The 18,836-nt window shown below is 36.1% G+C and overlaps 3 protein-coding genes across 3 annotated transcripts; 1 reads left to right on the top strand and 2 right to left on the bottom strand.

The window, feature by feature from the left end:
• Window positions 1-132: 132 nt before the first annotated feature.
• Window positions 133-7,400, bottom strand: LOC113684345 (uncharacterized). The gene is made up of 6 exons (XM_089183879.1): window positions 7,189-7,400; window positions 5,845-5,950; window positions 4,425-5,040; window positions 4,090-4,187; window positions 3,084-3,563; window positions 133-1,738 (listed from the first exon to the last, which is right to left on the bottom strand). The coding sequence occupies exons 1-6, from the start codon at window positions 7,239-7,241 to the stop codon at window positions 1,457-1,459; spliced, it is 1,635 nt and encodes a 544-aa protein (XP_089040005.1). The 5' UTR covers window positions 7,242-7,400; the 3' UTR covers window positions 133-1,456.
• Window positions 7,401-8,070: 670 nt separating this feature from the next.
• Window positions 8,071-12,071, top strand: LOC113684339 (ankyrin repeat and SAM domain-containing protein 3). The gene is made up of 2 exons (XM_027201693.2): window positions 8,071-8,682; window positions 9,462-12,071. The coding sequence occupies exons 1-2, from the start codon at window positions 8,186-8,188 to the stop codon at window positions 10,711-10,713; spliced, it is 1,749 nt and encodes a 582-aa protein (XP_027057494.2). The 5' UTR covers window positions 8,071-8,185; the 3' UTR covers window positions 10,714-12,071.
• Window positions 12,072-12,497: 426 nt separating this feature from the next.
• On the bottom strand, window positions 12,498-18,763 carry LOC113684340 (uncharacterized). Its single transcript, XM_027201694.2, has 6 exons — window positions 18,566-18,763; window positions 17,530-17,635; window positions 16,754-17,282; window positions 15,834-15,931; window positions 14,504-14,905; window positions 12,498-13,987 (listed from the first exon to the last, which is right to left on the bottom strand). The coding sequence occupies exons 1-6, from the start codon at window positions 18,622-18,624 to the stop codon at window positions 13,694-13,696; spliced, it is 1,488 nt and encodes a 495-aa protein (XP_027057495.2). The 5' UTR covers window positions 18,625-18,763; the 3' UTR covers window positions 12,498-13,693.
• Window positions 18,764-18,836: the final 73 nt, after the last annotated feature.

Genomic DNA, 18,836 nt, shown 5'->3' with positions numbered 1-18,836 from the left:
TAGTTGATCCAATACCAAATTCTAACATCATAAGAATTATATAAGACAGTGAGAATTACATATGAGATCTTGGGAGTGAAAGGGTATCTGATTGGTTGAGACCATTTAGTCAATATTAACATGATGATACAATTTCTGCAGCAGATGTTGCATTTATTATGTTGAGTTCAAAGTCTGCTGAGTTTCTGAGCTCTCCATCCATAGAGTATTCTCAAACTTTTGAAAACTCAGGGAGAAGTTTCTGCTTTTGCAGATTTTTTAAAAAAAATGTTTAATGAAACAATTTCACATGATATCATCAATTATCAAACCTTGGGTCTGTGTTACAATAATTGTGTATTATAAAATCAAGTACACAGGTAAGCTGTATATAAATTAAAACACTATAAATTTGTTTAAAAACCTAGGTAAACCTTGTTATGTTGAATGTAATCTACTGAAAGTATAAAATCTTCTAATGAATCTTGTCAATAACATTTGCAAATTAGTGTAGATCATTTTAACACTTGTGTGGCAATCTCCTTTAGTCAAATATTCTGTTTTAGTTCCTATCCAAATTTCCATTGTAATCTTTAGTGTAATTAAACTAAATAAATCATTTTTCTCCTCATTTTGAGTCATTTTTGTTTATTTTAGTGAACAAGAAGGAAACTGAGGGACTCACCATTAACCCTTTAACTCCCATGAGTGACCAAGACATAATTTCTCCTTACAATATCAATACAATATCAACCAGATAAGTGATGGGAATAATGAAAAATATCAATTTGAGGAAAATTAGTTGATCCAATGATAACTTCTCTGAACTAACATTATAAGAATTGTATGGTTGACAGGAAGGAGAATTACAAATTTGACCTGGGAGTTAAAAAGTTAACTAACATGTTGGTTATTACTGTTCAGCACATAAAAACCATGAACATCTGAAATATTTTGGGAAAAGTTAAAAGTGTTTTGGTCAATCGCACTGAAGATTGGGATACATGGGCAAACCACAAAAGCACAAACTAAAGACAGTTCCTATCACAGTTAGGAACAGTTTTCTAGCATCTGCATGGCTTGTTTCTTTTGAAACACTCTGAAACATTCCTACATTCACATTTTTCCTACTTTCAGAACAATATGATTTACACAGCAGGTTTCCAATCCAGGCCCTTTTCAAAGTTGCTATTTGTTGACCTTGAGTCATTAAGTCATCAGAAATTAAATTTCAGTTGCACAAAAAATAAATTTATTTGCTGTTTCAAGGGAAATCTTAACACTTAATATTCTGACAAGAGAAAATTTTTGGTGAAAACAATACAAAAAAAAAAAAAGAATTGTGGTTTAAAATTGTTTATCTCATTTTTACAACACTTCTAGCTGCTACTATTTTGGTTGCCCTGGCCACCAGTAAAATGTTGGTGTCTAAATTTGTAAGCCTGGATGATGAAAGGCAAGTTTCAGTTTACTAAGATTAATCCTTGACCATATTTTGAATAGTAATGACCACACCCACAACACCACCGACTATACCAAATACCACAATAATTATGTCCTTTATAACTACAGCTACAGAATTGGTGTTTTTGTACAGGACAATGTGAAATATGCATGGTAGAATGTAAGCCAACACTGAGCTTCCTAATGAACCAGTCAGAGCACTCACATAGGCAAATTTACTCTTGAGTGCTATGGCTATCCCTGCTGTTATAGTTACTAGCACTGCACGAAGTAAATTCCTCTTCCAAGTTGCTGTCTGAGAAACAAAAGAAGTAAAGTACAGATAAAACAAGCTTGAAAACAGCTCTCTGTTTATTGAGTAAGAAATAAGGGTTCCAAACATACCTAACATGCTCATAACAAGTTACTGTGGTTGGGATGTAAGACTAATGCAGTAAAGGTCTTTTCAAGTTAAAAGTTTTCAATTAATCACACTAAATATCATAAGTATGATAATAATATTATAATATTACTAGTATGCTTATTACAGCTGATAGATTTGGTCAGGGAGTTCATTTTAACCCTGATCCCCTCAGGTGAGCTGCAATTTAACCCTTTCACTCCTATCAGTGACCAAGACAGAATTTCTCCTTACAACATCAATACAATATCAGGCAGTCAAGTGAAGGAATAAAGGAGAAAACTCAATTAGGGGACTATACAAGTTGATACAATGCCAAATTCTCCAAATTGACATCATGAGTATTTTATGGCAGATGTTAGGAAGAATTGCTAATGAGATCTTGAGAGTGAAAGTTGGGGGGGGGGGGGGGAATTCTGTTTTTGGGTCAATTTCACAATGCTCTTTTGGAGTCTAAGACTCTCTTGGCCAGTAAATCATCCTGTCCCAATTCAATGCCTCCCCCTTGGCTTTTGCCCTTAGTACAAAACTTGGATGTTGCCTCACATCTGAATTAATGGCTTCTTTTCTGCAAATGCTTAAATTGCAGCTCACCTGAGGAGATCATTGCTTTACTTGAGTGTGCATGTTTTTCTACATAACCATAAGCATCAATGTTTTACGGGGTGGTTTTTTTCATGACCACACCCTTTTATTGTTTAAAACTGAGTCCCACAAAACAAGCCTACTGCATCAATTAAATAAAAATGAAAAACCATGTTTTAACACACCAATTTGAAAATTGTTCCAACCCTTAAACCCAGAAGTCTCCTTACAATATCATAATTAACCCTTTCACTCCAACAAGTGACCAAGACAGAATTTCTCCTTACAATATCAATACAATTTAAGCAGGTAGGTGATGAGAATAGAGAAGAATATCAATTATGGGATTATAAGTTGATCCAGTACCAAATTCTCTGGACTAACATCATAAGAATTTTATGGCAGATAGTAAGGAGAATTACTAATTAGACCTTGGGAGTGAAAGGGTTAAATCAATCATTAAGATCATGAGAATAACGGAAATGATCAAGTACAGGAGTTCTTTACTGTTAAGCAAAATCTCCTTATCAACACCTTAGGAAATTCATAGAAAACAGTATGGAGAATATGCATATTGATCTTAGGGTGAAACAGGTTAAAAAATGCCCATAATTTGTTCCATGTGATAGTTGGCTATCTCTGAATACAACTGTACCTTAAACTGAAGTTCTTCTGTCTCCTTTGGAATAAGAACTTGAGTCTCTGAATTTACACTGGTGGACAAATCATCTGGTGAGTTTGACACAGGATAGTGAGAGTCAATGCTATTAGAGTCCACAGGAGAAACTGGATTGCTATCTGGATCCATACTTGGACTTACAATAACTGCACCTAGGTGAGATTTACTTTTGGAATGGATCTTAGTGAATAAAACAGACTCCGCAATTTCAATAACTGGGTAGAGTTGGAGAGGGTAGGTCATCATAACAGCTATGATAAGTGTGAGCCGCACTAACTGTGCCACAATCCCTGTCTGCAGCCTATCTGTTACAATCTGTGGAACATTGCTGCCATAGATCATGTAACCAAGTATTCCAAATGAACCAAGAATGAAAGAGACTTGTGCTAGTGCTATGTGAAGGTACAGGGGGAAACGAGGCCGGTTCTCTGCCATGCTGGATTCAATAGGTATTACCTACAAATAACAAGAGGATTTAATTTGACATCATAATTTTAAGTCACTCAAAGAGTTCAAAGTGTTCATTTTATACTAGATATTGCAGAATTATCATGCCATCGACATGAATTCTTTGACTAAATTTCAATGGCTTGAGCTTTTTCTGATTGAGATGCAGAGAATCTTTTCTTCTGTTATTTAACACTTTTCTCCCACAACTATATTTGTTCATGATACTCCTAAGTAAGTAATAATAGGAATAAGTTAATTTAAAATTAAAATAATCAAACTAGCTTGGAAAGAACTTGAGAATTCACAGGACATGAACCTGTGATGCCCATTACTAAGATGCACAAACCAAATGAGTGGCAAGGCAGGTTCCAACTTGCCCTCAAATGGTGATCATGTGTCAAACACTGAGATAACAAAATTATTGTAAATTTTAAGTAACAAGAACATTATGAGGTTAAGCTTAACAACAAAGTAAAAAGTTTAAGTTTTTTGTTGAAAAAAAATTTTTTGACAATAAAAATTCAGCACTCACAGTTCCTATCCCCTCATAAGCTCCCGTCAGCTGTCCAAAGAAGATTGGGAAGGTGGACAGTCTGGCATAACTGACATCTTTCAGATTAAACTTTTTTCCTACCAGATCAGATAAGAATTTGATAAAATACATCTTTTGTTTAGAGCTAAACTTTATATTTATTTATGTTTATGCTAATTTCACATAGCGTCAAGATTAATGTGGAAGTAATGAGAAAACTCAATCAAGGTAACCACACAAAGCATACAGCTGGCAGGAGATTCAAAGACTACTAACAATATTTTCATTTACTAAAGAAATTCTACATTAGGCAGTTGTACACGGTTAGTGCTTACCCCTCAACAGAAATGCAAGAAGCCCAAAAAAACCAGCAAGTAGTGTCACATTAGCAACACCGCTGATTGGTCCAAGTTTACGAATGCTCTTCACAAAGGCCATTGCAACAAGGAAAGGGAAAGGAATTAATACAAGGAGGGAGAATTTAGGTGCTGTCTTAGTGCTATGGAGTGGAGGTATCATTGAAGAGGAGTTCATCCATATCGTTGAGTAGTGGGTCATTCTTGTAGCACTAGTTGGTTTAGACAATGTTGTATTTACAACTGGGATCACAGTCTCAGATTTGTATTTGAGAGGAAACATTTCTCCTATGGTATTTCCAATAAAGATGAAATAAGCAACGCAGAACCCTAACTGTGTGATTATTAATGCTGTGTTGACAAGTCTCAATCCCCATGGTCCAACTGCAATTTTTCCAATGTCACCAAGTGTCATTTCCTTTTCAATAGTCTCCTTGACTTTTTCCATCTCCTCATACAAAGCTTCTGTTCGGAGTTCTTGGTATCTTGGAGTTGAGTTAAGAATCATATCCACAGCGGCATTTTTGCATTTAATTATAAGTTGACAGCAATGGTCTGTTATTAAGGCAATGATTACTAGTCCAACAGCTCCAAGCTGTAATTAAACAACATTTTGCAAAAGAAATTAGAATTCCAACGTGTAACAATTAAGACCTCATTAGCCCTGTGTAGTTGAAAGGCTCAGAGCAAGAACGATCCCTTGATTTTTCGGCCATTTTTGAAAGTGTTCAGAAGTAGTTGATTGTTGTTTCTTACCATAAAACTGGGCTAAGTTCTTCAACATGTCAACTCAACCTTGCCCATATAAAATGTAGTGGACAGAATTCCTAGGTTATTACCTGTAGTTTCTTAGCAGGTGAACAAATTTTTTACCAGTTTAAAGTTGATTAAATTAGGTAAACTGCTAATGCAGTGAATTTTAAAAAGCTGATGGTTCTAACACCAGCCTTTGATTGTAGTAAATACAACTTGTTGTACCCCTTTCACCCAAAAAGTGACTAACATCTAATTTCTCCTTAGAATATCACCCCTGAATTACACATTGAGGTCCCAATAATACTGTAAATTATCTCTAGCTAATGATTTTGACTGTTAAACAAATTGTCTCTGTCAACACCTAAGGAAATGTATGGAAAACTTGCATACTGATGTAAGAGTGTAAAGGGGTTAACCCTTTAAGTCCAACTTGTGACCTAGACAGAATTTCTCCTCACATCATCCGTATGATATCAAGCAGATGAGTAATGAGAATAAAGAAAATTTTCAATTATGGGATTATTGGTTGATCCAATCTTAAATTCTCCAAACTAACATCACATAAATTGTGTGGCAGACTGTAAGGAGAATTACTAATGAAATCTTGGGAGTTAAAAGGTTAAAAGACATTAAATTAACTCACCACTAATCCACTCTGATAAAAAGCAAATGGTAATGCCAAATAGCTTGTTCCTATAAAAGCCTTCAGAACATTTGCAAAATCTGTAAACTGCTGCCAAGCTGAGGGTCTGGTTATGGTAAAGAAAAATGTAAACATATCACATAAGTACAGCTTTACCTGTGTAAGGACCTTTCAAGTTTTTCCTTTTTTTTTTTAATCACCACTTCTTTCCTAACCTTGAATTTTTTAACTTTGTTTCCTTTTTTCCTTTTCATTCATGAAAGTAACAGTATTTTACACTTAAGATTAATGGTAACCACTACAGTTTGACCATATCCTGATGTGTACTAAATATAGAAATGACTTGAGAAAGTTATCTGGGGAATCATATTTCATTTTGATTTGATATCCTTTTTTTTTGTATTCATTAATTATTTTTGTTCTTTCGGTTTATCGCTCATTTTCATATAGCCTGTAAACTGATTAAGTGAAAAGGGCTACTACTGGAATACGTGTTGCACTTTCACATTTTTGTTTCCAAGACAATTACATTTGTATTGCTATACGCTACATAGCTACAGCTGAGTAAACGCGCACAGCGCACCTACTTTTTCCACCGCAACTGAACTTTTTGGTAATATTGACAACTTTGAAGAAGCTTATAATTGAATTTGAAGTCCTGATGAGATCTCAAAATTTGTCCTTGTTCCCGGGAAAAAGAATAACGGGATCGGGAACCAATACAGCTGTTAAAAAATTGAATCTGTCACGCGGTAGTGTTTACACTACAGCGTGTAATCAGGAACGCAAAACCGGATTGATAATTGATTCAATGGGGAAGGCCTCGAAAACTGTTTCAGTCGAACCTTTCGTTTCAAGCGATCATGTTTAAATTTTTACTGCCTTCATGAAACATTGACTGCCTAGATGCACGTGAAAGATGTAAGCGTGCGGGTGTTAGCGCGGAAGCAGGAAAGCGAAACCGGAAATAATTGATTCCATGGGGAAGGCCTTGAAACCTGTTTCAGTCGAACTTTTCACTTCAAGCGATCATGTTTAAATTTTCACTGCCTTCATGAAACATCAACTGTCTAAATGTATTTGCAAGGTGTGAGCGTGCGGGTGTAAGCGTTTGTCAGTAAATCGATGTAATCGAACAGCCGAATCGAATCTCCAATGGATTAAAATCAACATCATCGATCCGGAAGTGAATAAAAGAAGGAAAACTTTTGGAATATTGATCATCTGCGAATTATTTTTACAGAGTAAGTCAAGATCCATGTTTTAAACGAATGCTCAGTCCATTTAAACCATCCAGGCATTCAGGCCAGCCAAACCGCACAGGTCAACGCAATCGTGGCTTACCTTACAAGGGTCGCTTGAGAAGTCCTGGACGTAACAGACACATGGCCTGTCATGTTTTTGATGAAACAGCGTAATCAAGTTCTTTGTATGCGTAAGACAGACTACTGAAGCTGGTACACGGTCTCGTCAATCGACAGCAAATACTGCAAACTGCTCTATTATCCCGCCAGCTGATTTGCGAGAGAATGGAGACACGGGCGTCGATGTCACATGATATGTTACCACGTGATAGGAGTAGAGCAGAAGTGTGACAAGGCGATGAAAATATCGTAAACACAAAAAATAAAGTTTTTATATATTACGATGCGTTCGTCAATTTCTTAAATTAAGAAAAAAAAAAAACAAGGCCGTTGTAGTTTTAGTGAGAACTATTACTAGTAGGTAGACAATACAAAAGTAGAATATGACGATTTTCCTATTTATAGATCTCTTGGGGTTACAATAGGTGGGGGACTGAAATGTACGTAGCAAACATCGATTATGTCACAGGATTTTGTCAATGTTTATTGTTAGCCAAATAATTTTTAAAAAACCCAAGAAGTGGTCACTCTATTCTCGTATATTGTGATATTAATGAATAGCTTCAATAGGAAACCATAGTTATTATTAGGGTATATTTGTAGTATTCAGACCTCTAAAGGCCTATTTACACGGCACGACTTTGTCGCATGCGACAAGCTTACGACAGGCTTACGACATGACTTAAGAGTCGTAAGCGAGTTGTAGGTTTGATTTACACGAAACAATTCGTGTCGTAAGCCTGTCGTAAGCTTGTCGCATGCGACAAAGTCGTACCGTGTAAATAGGCCTTAAGGAAACGGAAGTACGTAAAATATAACACAGCTGTCACGCAACGATGGAATGTTCGTGAAACAAATGATAGTGCAGGTCATGCGCATGTCACGGATTTGTCAAACAGTTATACTTTTCTAGCACGGACGCCGAAGAAAGTCATTGAAATCATTATTTAAGGGTTACTCTCAAGTTATAGGTAAAAATGGATGAGCCAAAAGAATACTTCTATGGCCGTGCCGAACGCTCGGCGAGTTTTACGGATGTAAACGACTGTAGTAATCTATGGAACGAAGACGAAGTCATCGCAATGGACATTTACACTGCTTGTGCTATCGGCGAATACAGCTGTGTACAACAGCATCTAGCAGATGGAGTGGAGTTAGCCGATCTTGATAAACCCAACTGTGGTGGGTGGACTCCTCTAATGTACGCTGCTTACGTTGGCCATGACAATATAGTTAATCTGCTCCTCGACTACCATGTTAATGTGAACGCGACTACAGCAGAAAATGGGGCTAACGCGCTTATGCTTGCGGCAAGTTGTGGAAATGAATCTGTTGTTTACTTCCTACTGCAGAACGGTGCTAAGATCGATGCTCAGGACAAGAGAGGTTGGACTGGTTTGTTTTATGCAACGTACCAAGGACATCACAAGGTTGTACAGTTGTTGTTGGAGAACGGTGCTGACATGGAGTTAAGGTATTCAATATCCCCTTCATTCTAAATTATTTAAACCTCTTGAATAATCTTTTTTTTTTTGCGTAAATGCGCACACGATTGAAGAAAAGTTAAAACTGATACCGCCCTAATAAATTAAACTTCTCACGGTGTCATTTTACCCACTGATTGTGAGGCATTTACTTTAGAATAATCTTCCAGGTAACAGATGAATATAAATTTTTACGGTGACGATCAACAATAGCGGAGTGCATCAAGTATGCAAAGTGGAGTTTTACCTTTCTAGAAATTCTTTTTTATTTTCGTTTTTTTTTTTTAAGCCAGTAAGAGCGTATAAGAAAAAAAGAAAGGAGATGTATGTTTAATAACCCATTTCCCTGATACATCACAATGCATATTCTCCATACTCGTCTCTTTGCTGACAAGGGGAATTTGCTCAAAAATCAAAAGCTTATTTTGTTGGTTATCCTTTCCTTTATTCGTGTCACCTAACTGTGTGATTCAGGGTTGATATTGTGAAGAGAAATTACAATTATGGAAAAAAATATTTAATGATGGACCAAACTTGCCAAGGCCCTCAATTTTTACAATTAATCTCCTATAAATAACACATAATAGATGCTAGTTGCCTTTAGGAGTTAAAGTTTTAGTTTTCAATTGATTTTAGCACATTTTCCTCACAACAAAAAGCAATTAAATAATATGTAGCACAGCTCCCAAGATGAAATGATGTTGGGGTTCTTTCTTCAGAGAGCAGAGTATATTTGAATTAGATTTATTGATTTTCTCTCTCTTTGTAGGGAATATAGATTTGGCCTGACTCCGTTACTGGCAGCTGCAAAGGAAGGACATGAAGTCATATTTGAAGAACTTGTTAGATGCAATGCAAACATGAATGCCCACACAAACCGTGGAGAGGATGCACGATCTTTGGCTCTGCGGAATGGGAACATGACTGTAGTAAACGTAATTAATCAGCAGGCCTTTCTCAATATGCCAAACATTATGCTGCGGAGTGAACCTGGTCTTGTACCTGATGACAGTGACCATGTTGATGATAAGGTTTGTGCAGTGCTTCAAGGGAAGAATGTGATCCCAAAGGTTGGGATTCAAGATGGACCAGAGGCCTTTAAAAAGTTGATGAGCAGTCATCAGAATGATAGAAAGCCAGTGAATATTCCTAGTATGACAGGAGAACAGGAAAGGGCCAGCCATTTTGTTGGAAGTCCATACTGTTTAGCCAACACACCAGGCACTCCTGTTGGTAGTTATGAATCTGAGCACTTTTTCATTAACTGTGGCAGAACTGTTGAAAGTGCTAGCTTGCATAAAAAACTACAGAAAATGCACAGTACTGGAAGTGACTCCAGTAGACAACTTCAAGTTGGTGAAGCTTCACCTATGAAACCAACTATTGCAAACTTTCTGGAAGATTTGAATTTGACAAAATATATTTCCACATTTGAAGATCAAGATGTGGATTTTATTACACTACTAACCCTCACAGACAGTGATCTAAGAGAAGTTGGAATTTCATTGTTTGGTCCAAGAAGGAAAATTCTTACAGCAATATCAGACTGGAAGGAAGAAAATAATTATTTGAACACAGAAAATGACAGAAAAGCTCTGGAGGAATGCCAACATCAAGCTCACAAAATAGAAGCAGAGCTTCTTAATGCCACTTCTGAAGTGAAGCAGCTTCAAACTCTTCTCTCTCAGGAGAAAGACTTGCGTCTTTGTGTTGAAGGTTGTCTTGTGGAAGAGAAGGCTAAACGACAAGAGATTTACATGAGGGTATGTCAAATGAGGGAACACTGGCGACAAGTGGAAGAAGAAGGGGAAAATTTAAAATCTCTATGCAGAGAATTAGAAGAGAATGGTAACTTTTCTCAGGCAAGAGTGAAAGAGGTGTATTGTAAACTAGCAAGCTCTATTGAAAATCTGGGAAAGGTTGTTCAGTTAGGTAAAACTGGTATCAGTTCTATTTTGTATGTGGATCAGAATTCCCAAGATGGGAATTCCTCTGAATCCTCTGGTAATTCAAGTTCCTAATCTTTACTCTTTATAAACATGAGCTGACGAGCAAGTCTCACACAATACAATGTGGCATGAAAGTTACATATGATACACTGCTTAGCTTCCTATGTTCCTTGCCCCATTTATCCATTTTGTCCCAGTGATTTGGTGTAGCTATTGTTCCTGTTATGTAACCAAGTTGTTTTAACTCTGAGGGCCTGGGGGGGAATCTTTACATGATCTGGGCAACCACAGATCATTAGGCATTGACCATCATGCACTTCGCTACTAACCTTCACCATGCTTTTTGCTTAACTTTACTATTCATTATTCAGTATGAAGGGTGAAATTGTGGTGAAGTTGTGGTGGTATGCTTTTAAAATCACTCATTTGCACTGAATAATCAATTCTGGTGTAACATAGATAGATGTTATTGAGAAGTCAGATGAATTCTTGTTTCTGATTCCATTTTATAGCTTCTGCTTGTGCGTGTAGATACTCTTGGCAAAGCTTCTATTTAGTACTTTCTATTTAGAGTACAGCTCATCAGTTCTTATCTTCTCTTTCTCTTGGTGATAGATAAACTTGTTGATTGGCCACTGATGTGATGTAATGTCTTAGATTTTTCATTGAATTTGGTCTTAAAATACTAGCTTGTATATGGTCTTTTGTTGCTTACAAAATAAATTGAAATGTTACTTAGTAGACAGTTAAACTTCTTTCTTGCAGTAAAGGCAGTAAATGCTTGTGAATATTTCTTCCAATTATTTTGTTAATGAAGTTCTTGTTACTGGTAAGTTTTACTTTGAAATTAATTTATTGAGATTAATACTTATGAAAGATATCAGCAGTATCCTCACCCCTTAAGGGATGGGGAAAAGAGATATCAGCAGTATCCTCACCCCTTAAGGGATTGGGACAGAGAGATATCAGCAGTATCCTCACCTCTCAAGGGATTGGGACAGAGAGATATGAGCAGTATCCTCACCCCTCAAGGGATTGGAACAAAGAAATTCTGACACACTTCAGAATTTAGTCAATAAGTACCCCAATATGCATTGCATCATTTATTCAATAAAAATTAATTTATTAAGAGGTTATGGAATTCAGAGTTATGAGGTGTCCTTACCCCTCAAGGGATTGTGGGGTAAAGATACTGTGCTGCAATGCAGATTGATTCGATTTATGGCTCTTTAAAAAGAAATTGCACCATTATTGAATAAATATTTTATATTTGAGACTGATCTTAAATTTTTGTGTCAAAGTGAAGTAAATTTTGTTATGAAGAAACTCAAACAGGCAAAGGTACATGCATGTAAAGTAGAGAGCCACATAACAAGTTTAGTAACTGGAGAGGATGTTAAAGAATAAAATCAACTGTTTTCATTTACAAAGGTTCTTGACCAAGTTGTTCAAAGTTAGGGTAAGATAACCTGGTGTTAGTGTGAAATCTGACCTCAGATCTGAAAGCTTTAAAAGAATATTCAGTCTATTCATTTTTGCTTACAATTTGATGCCTGAAAGAATTTAAGAAATTATCTGGAATAGACTTTGAAGAAGGGATTAAAGAAACCCAGATTAAAACTTAACCCCAGGTTAGCCCTTATCGGCCTTCAAACAACTGGGCCCTGTAGTCAATCTGGGGTGAGACTTTGTCTCCAGTACCCAGTCTCTCACATCAATGATTGCCAACTTTTGTCCTTTAGTGCTGAAAGATAGCTGGGTGAGTGAAGCACTTCTCCAATTTCACTCTTTAGTCTCCACTTCATTATTTCTGCCCTCTACCACCCAAAGTTAACACAAATAAAAACAAGACAATATTTATGGAAATTTCTATTTTTTTGTGTGTTTTTAAACTTATCTTGCTCATTTTTCTTTAAACAGTTTTCTCCATTGGAAGTTTTAAAACAAACACCTCTGGTGAAAGCAAGCCCTTATCCAAGTTCACTTTTTTGTCTCCACTCTCCACATCATCATTTTTGTTCTCTACCACCCAAAGTTAGCACAAATGAAAACAAAACAATATTTATGGCAATTTCCATAATTTTAAATTGCACTTTTTAAACTTATTTTGCTAACTTTTGTTTCAACAGTTTTCTCCATTGGAATTTTTAAAATAGTTTTTAAAGAATCATTTTTTGCCTGCATCAACACTTGATGATTGAGAAGGAAACATTACTCAGGCATATCTTCTACTTGTATACGCTTGGTTGTGAATGTCAAAAATCAATCATTATTCAAACTTTTGTAGCAAAACACATGTTCTCTCTTGTCCGTTCAGTTTTTGATGTTAATAGTCTGTGCACGTGGTCAATTGTTAGGTCGTGTCCCTGTCATTGATTTTTAGTTATCTAGCACTTTTTCACTGTAAGTTTTTACATTTTTCATTTTTTTTTTTCTTTTTTATTAAGGGTAGTGCCCCGCATGGGACTCCATGTCCCGTTCGCACTGACCCTTTTGGCGTATGTCTATCCATTTTTTGTCTCTTTCCTTGTATATGTATTCATTTTGAGCTTGTAGACGTACCCAATAAAGCTGTTAAATAAATAATAAATATTAATTTCTACAATTATATTTTTTACGATTCCTTACCCACTGGGTTTCCTTTCAGTATGTATAAAATGAATTGGAACAAATGTTTCCCATAAAAAAATTCCTCCTGGAAATAGTTGAACATAGCTGCAAAGCAGCATAACTATGAAAATTTGAAGCCTAATATTTCAGATTAAAATAATAAAATAAATTATGAAAAAACATAAAGCTACTCTTTATAGGTAGTTTAACCCTTTAACTCCCAGATCAAATTTGTAATTCTCTATACTGTCAACCATACAATTCTTATAATGTTAGTTCAGAGAATGTAGAATTGGATCAACTAATCATCCCCAAATTGATATTTTTCATCATTCTCATTACTTGTCTGCTTGATATTGAACTGATAGCCTAAGGAGAATTTCTGTCTTGTTACTAGTAGGACTTAAAGGGTTAAAACATTCTCAATTGTAAACAATTGTTATTAACTTTTAGTAAATTGTTGAACAATCTGTTCTATCGTTATTGTTACACCTACAACCCCTCCGATGATACCAAAGGCTATAAATAAACAATCTTTGACTTTGATTAGCATTGTGTTCGAGTCTTTACAAAGTACCAAGTGGAAAATACAAGGTAAAATGAAGCCCAGGGTAGCACTTCCAATGGAACCAACAATAGCACTAACATATGCAAAATCATCTTTCAGTGCTATAGCAATGCCAGCAGTTGTCAAAACTATAAAGGTTCGCAGCAGATTTTTCTTCCACTTCCTTGCCTGTAAACAGGAGAGGAATCGAAAGATTAAACTATGCACACATGGTACACTAAATGCTAGTTGGGATAACCTTTGAGATCCAGGTTGGACATGTAGTATCCTCCAATTTGTGTGAAATTCCCCCTAAATTTCACGCTGCTGGGAGTACACAACATAATCTCATCCCCCTTTGGAGGGATAAAATGCCAGACAAATCTGTTTGTAGGATGCTGGGTGGTTTGAAATGTCAGGACAGCAAATTCATGAATTTAGCCATGTCTAACAAAGATCACACAGTCTAACTAATAAGACACTCCAGACTCCAGACCTTTTCAAAGTAATAGAAGATTCTCCTACTTTTTAAAAATTTTGATTGTTTTGAAGAGTGCTTATCACATAGAGTGGAGTATTGTCTAATGGGTGTCATAAATACTGTACATATCAAAACAGTATCAGGTCTGGTTCAAATAACCACAATAATGAAACAAATAAAATAATCTTCTTCACTTTCTGTGCCATTTTTTCCTTTTTACTTACCAAGCTTTTCTGTTTTGGTATTTCTGGTGCAAGTAACCAAGAACTTTCACTGGCCTGTATTCCTACAGATACATCAGATGATTCACTGTTAGTGCTGGTGCTGGTCTCCACTGCAGTGTTATTGTCAGATTTAAACAGCCAACCCTCAATGATCTCTATAACTGGAAAGACCTGGAGAGGATACGTCAGGAGTATAGCAAAGCACAGCAAACATCGAACCACTTGAATCAATGCTCCTGAAGGAAAGCTTTCTGTAACAATCTGATTTACTTCTTCCCCATACACTGTGTATCCAAGAATACCAAAACAACCAAGAATTACTGAAAGGGATCCAACAGCAAAGTGTAAATACAAGGGGAATCTGTGTCGGTTCTCTGCCATGCTGGTTTCAATGGGAATCAACTGAAAAAAGAAAAAATTCAAATGAAACATTTCCTACTGATGATTTTAAAAGAGCACCATTTTACCAAAAGGTAAGCTTACAATGAACTGGGATTATGTCCAGGGTACTTAAGATCCCAGCATCAGAGTAAATTCTCCACATACTACACAGAATTCTTTAGCTAAATTTTAATGGCAAGAGTTAAACCATTTTTTACTCAGATAAGGAGACTATTCTCCCTTGTAAATACAGGTCTTAATGGTAACCCAACAGAATGGGTGGCATAAAGCTAATCAAGCAGGAGGTTAGCTCCAGATCTCTCTCACCAAGCCAAGTGTGAATGACTAATGGGAGATGATAAGCTTTTGAATTGATCACTCACTGAAAGTTACTTGCTAATGAAGTATACAGAAGACATGGGTGAGGCTTAACCCTTTAACTCTCAAGATCTCATTAGTAATTCTGCTTACTGTCTGTCAAATGATTCCCATTATGTTAGTTTGAAGAATTTGGTATCGGACCAATTAGTAATCCCATCATTGACATTTTTCTTTATTCTCATCACTTGTCTGCATGATATTGTATAGATATAGTGAGAAGAATCTCTATTTTGGTCACTCACAGGAGTTAAAGGGTTAAGGACTGAAGCATGTAAAAGGGAAGAGGATCATTACAGAAAATCCTCCACATTTTTCAAGAATTGAGGACGGATAATGGAGGATCCATTACCAAATGGAAATTATCAAGTGCAGAACTAACAGAAATAAAAAACAACTACATTAAAAAAAACAGAATTGTGTTTCTCATATTGATTATTTCTACCAAGCTTTTATGATTTTGAAAGGTTACATCCCTTCCCTTCCCCCTCTCAGTAACCCTTGTCTACTAAATGTAACAATGTCAAGTCTATTATTTAACTAGAAGTGAAAAGCCCAGCAGAATACTTACAGTTCCAATTCCTTCATAAGCACTGGTCACTTGGCCAAAAAAAACTGGAAATGTAGCCCACTTTGACAGCCTGATTTCCTTTAGTTTGAATTTTAAACCTACATGCAAAACAAATTGGAACAAGACTTGTCTGACTAGAGCTAATTTATCTGCTACCGCTATACATAAAAATATTTTAGGGCTCTGGTTAGGGTTAATAAAATAGATACAGAAATGAATCAGCACAAATCAATTTTAGGTCATTAAAAATAATATCTTTTGTCTTTTGTCTGTCAGTGTAACCATATTTGGAATGACCAAAGAATTATTATACCACACAAGTCAATATAACTTTTTGCAAGCCTTGATTGGCCAGCTCCGAGCTAATTAGCAAGTATTACTGACCTTGGAGCGATCAAAAGAGACAAAATTGAAAGGCTCAGAGCATGCCAAAATTCAACTACTTCTGAACACTTTCAAAAATGGCCGAAAAATCAAGGGATCGTTCTTGCTCTGAGCCTTTCAATTGTGTATCAAGAGTTTAATTTCTGACTATTTTTTTCAACATCATCAGGGAAGAAATTTTTGGTTCTTGTATGGTATATGCTAAAAGAATTAATATCTAACTGAGTCTTGGTGAAAGTGTTGGAAGAGTTATCTCCACTTTGGTGCAAATCATAGTTGTTAATTATCCTGTCTGGCCAGTTAACCCTTTGACTCCTGCAAGTGATCAACAAAAAACTTCTCCCTATGACATCCTTACATTATCCAGCAAACAGGTGATGAGAATATTCAAACTTATCAGTTAGAAGTTGTTATCTTGATCTAACAACAAATTCTCATCACTAATTTACAAGGAAATATGTGGCAGCTTGAGGGGAGAATTAACAATTTGATCTTGGGAGTTAAAGGGTTAAAAATCATGATAACATGAAACTTACCACTTAACATATATCCCACTACTGAAACAAAAGCCACCAGGAGAGCCACATTAGCTGCAAAACTTACTGGACCCAGTTTACGAATACTTCTAATGTATGAAAACAGTATCAATGGGATCAGTGGCACAAGAATGAGCAGAGCAAATGCAGGAGGATGGTAATTCCCATGTGACTTTGCTGTAGTATTTGTGTCATTGGAAGAATTATGTGGTGGAGGAAACATTGATGTGATGGTGTTGCCCAAAAAAATGAAATAACCAATGCAGAAGCCATACTGTGTGGTAAGAAGTGCTGCATTTACAAGGAACACTCCCTTCTTGCCCAAAGCAATTCTACCAATTTCTCCAAAAAACATCCTTTTCTCTACAGTGTTTCGCATGTCAGTCATGTCTGTATCCAGGGATTCAATATCATCTGACTTTGGGGCTGAGTCTAGAACAATTTGGACGGCGGCTTTCTTACACTTGATGATCAACTGGCAACAGTGATCTGTGATGAGTGCAATGATAAGGATTCCCACACATCCAAGCTGAAAAGAAATGATCAACATTAAATTTATTGCTTGATTGATATTTGTACAGTGCCACTCAGAAAATGTTAACCAAAAAAAAAAAAAAATTAAGATGGTTTGAGACAATTTAAACAAGGACATTTTTTTAATCACATCATGTAGTTCAAAATGGCCTCTTCACCATCCATAGCCTAAAGGAGACTTTTGTTGACAAATATACTGCAATAAAACAGTTTTATCAATAAGCAGCTAACTTTTGACTTACCACAATTCCACTTTGTTTAAAAGCAAATGGCAGACCAATCCAGTTGGTTCCAATAAATGCTTTAAAAACATTTGCAAAATCTGTGACTTGTCTAAACACTGACGGCCTAAAAAGTGCAGCAATTATCGTCAGTTTAGCCAAGAGTAGCATATTTATGAGAATAAATTAGAACCAGGCTAATGTTTTCCCTTACAGTAAGTATTTCTAGACAAATCATGGTTTCATCTGAACCAGATGCCACACCAGTCCAAGTTATTTCACTATTTGTATTTCGTAATAAAACCTCTTATAAATTCCTGGGAAAGGAGGAGAACAGTTATGGTAAGGTGCCATGCCATGGAACAATGCACAGTACTCAATGCTAGAAGTTAATTGTGAAAGGAAATGCAAATGTACCCACATACTATCAATAACTACAACTGTGCTGATTTGCTGATGGCCAAGACAATACTACATTATCAAATCTATCATGAATAAAAACAAAAAACAAATGAATATACAGTAACTTTTTACTAGTCATGTTTAAACGGTTCTAAAATTTTGAAAACAAGTTTAAAAAAAAACACCGAGGGTATACCACAGGGTTGGATTGCATGCACTGTCGGTAATTTTCACTGTTTTCGATAGAAACTGAAAATTTATGAGTGAATTTCTTCATAACGACATTTAACAAAGGGTTAACCAAAATTAATTACATTCATTCAAATGTCTTTACAAAATTTAGATGGATCGGACTGTATGATGTTTTCAAAGTTTGTTTCCATCACGGAAATCAACATTTACTTCTGATCATTCAAAATTCCGATCTCGCTCGAACCTCGCCATAGAACGAATATGACGATAGAAGCCCAATCAACTGAAAATACACACTTGACAAATTAACAATCGACATTATACCCATACCGCGACTGAAACGCAAATGATAACCGCACTGTGCTTGTTCTGATTCACAGACAATTATTTTGCAATCCATGAAGAGCCATACTGCCATATCAGGGTCAAATAAGCTCTTAATTAAGAGGAAAATTATACCCACCTTATTAAAGGCACGCTAGATACACTTGCAGGCATTTTCTTGTACCCTTCTCCTATCATATTTTACGGTTTTTAACACTGATGTATCACAGACACGATCGTTCACGTAGTAATACACACAAATGTGTGATGTGATGAATTTTCCCAGTAAAAGTACTTACGCCAAGTTTATGGGCATCGAGCACTCGTTATGAAAACGAGGCCAAGTAAAATCACGCAAGGTTTGACCGGAAATGGCGGGCTTGAATACGTAACGTTACGTGTAAAAATAA

The sequence above is a fragment of the Pocillopora damicornis genome, chromosome 10 (assembly GCF_964200805.1).
Source record: "Pocillopora damicornis chromosome 10, jaPocDami1.2, whole genome shotgun sequence".
Classification (NCBI taxonomy): domain Eukaryota; kingdom Metazoa; phylum Cnidaria; class Anthozoa; order Scleractinia; family Pocilloporidae; genus Pocillopora; species Pocillopora damicornis.
The sequence above is the reverse complement of the archived record's forward strand: the minus strand, read 5'-3'. Positions and strand labels throughout refer to the sequence as shown.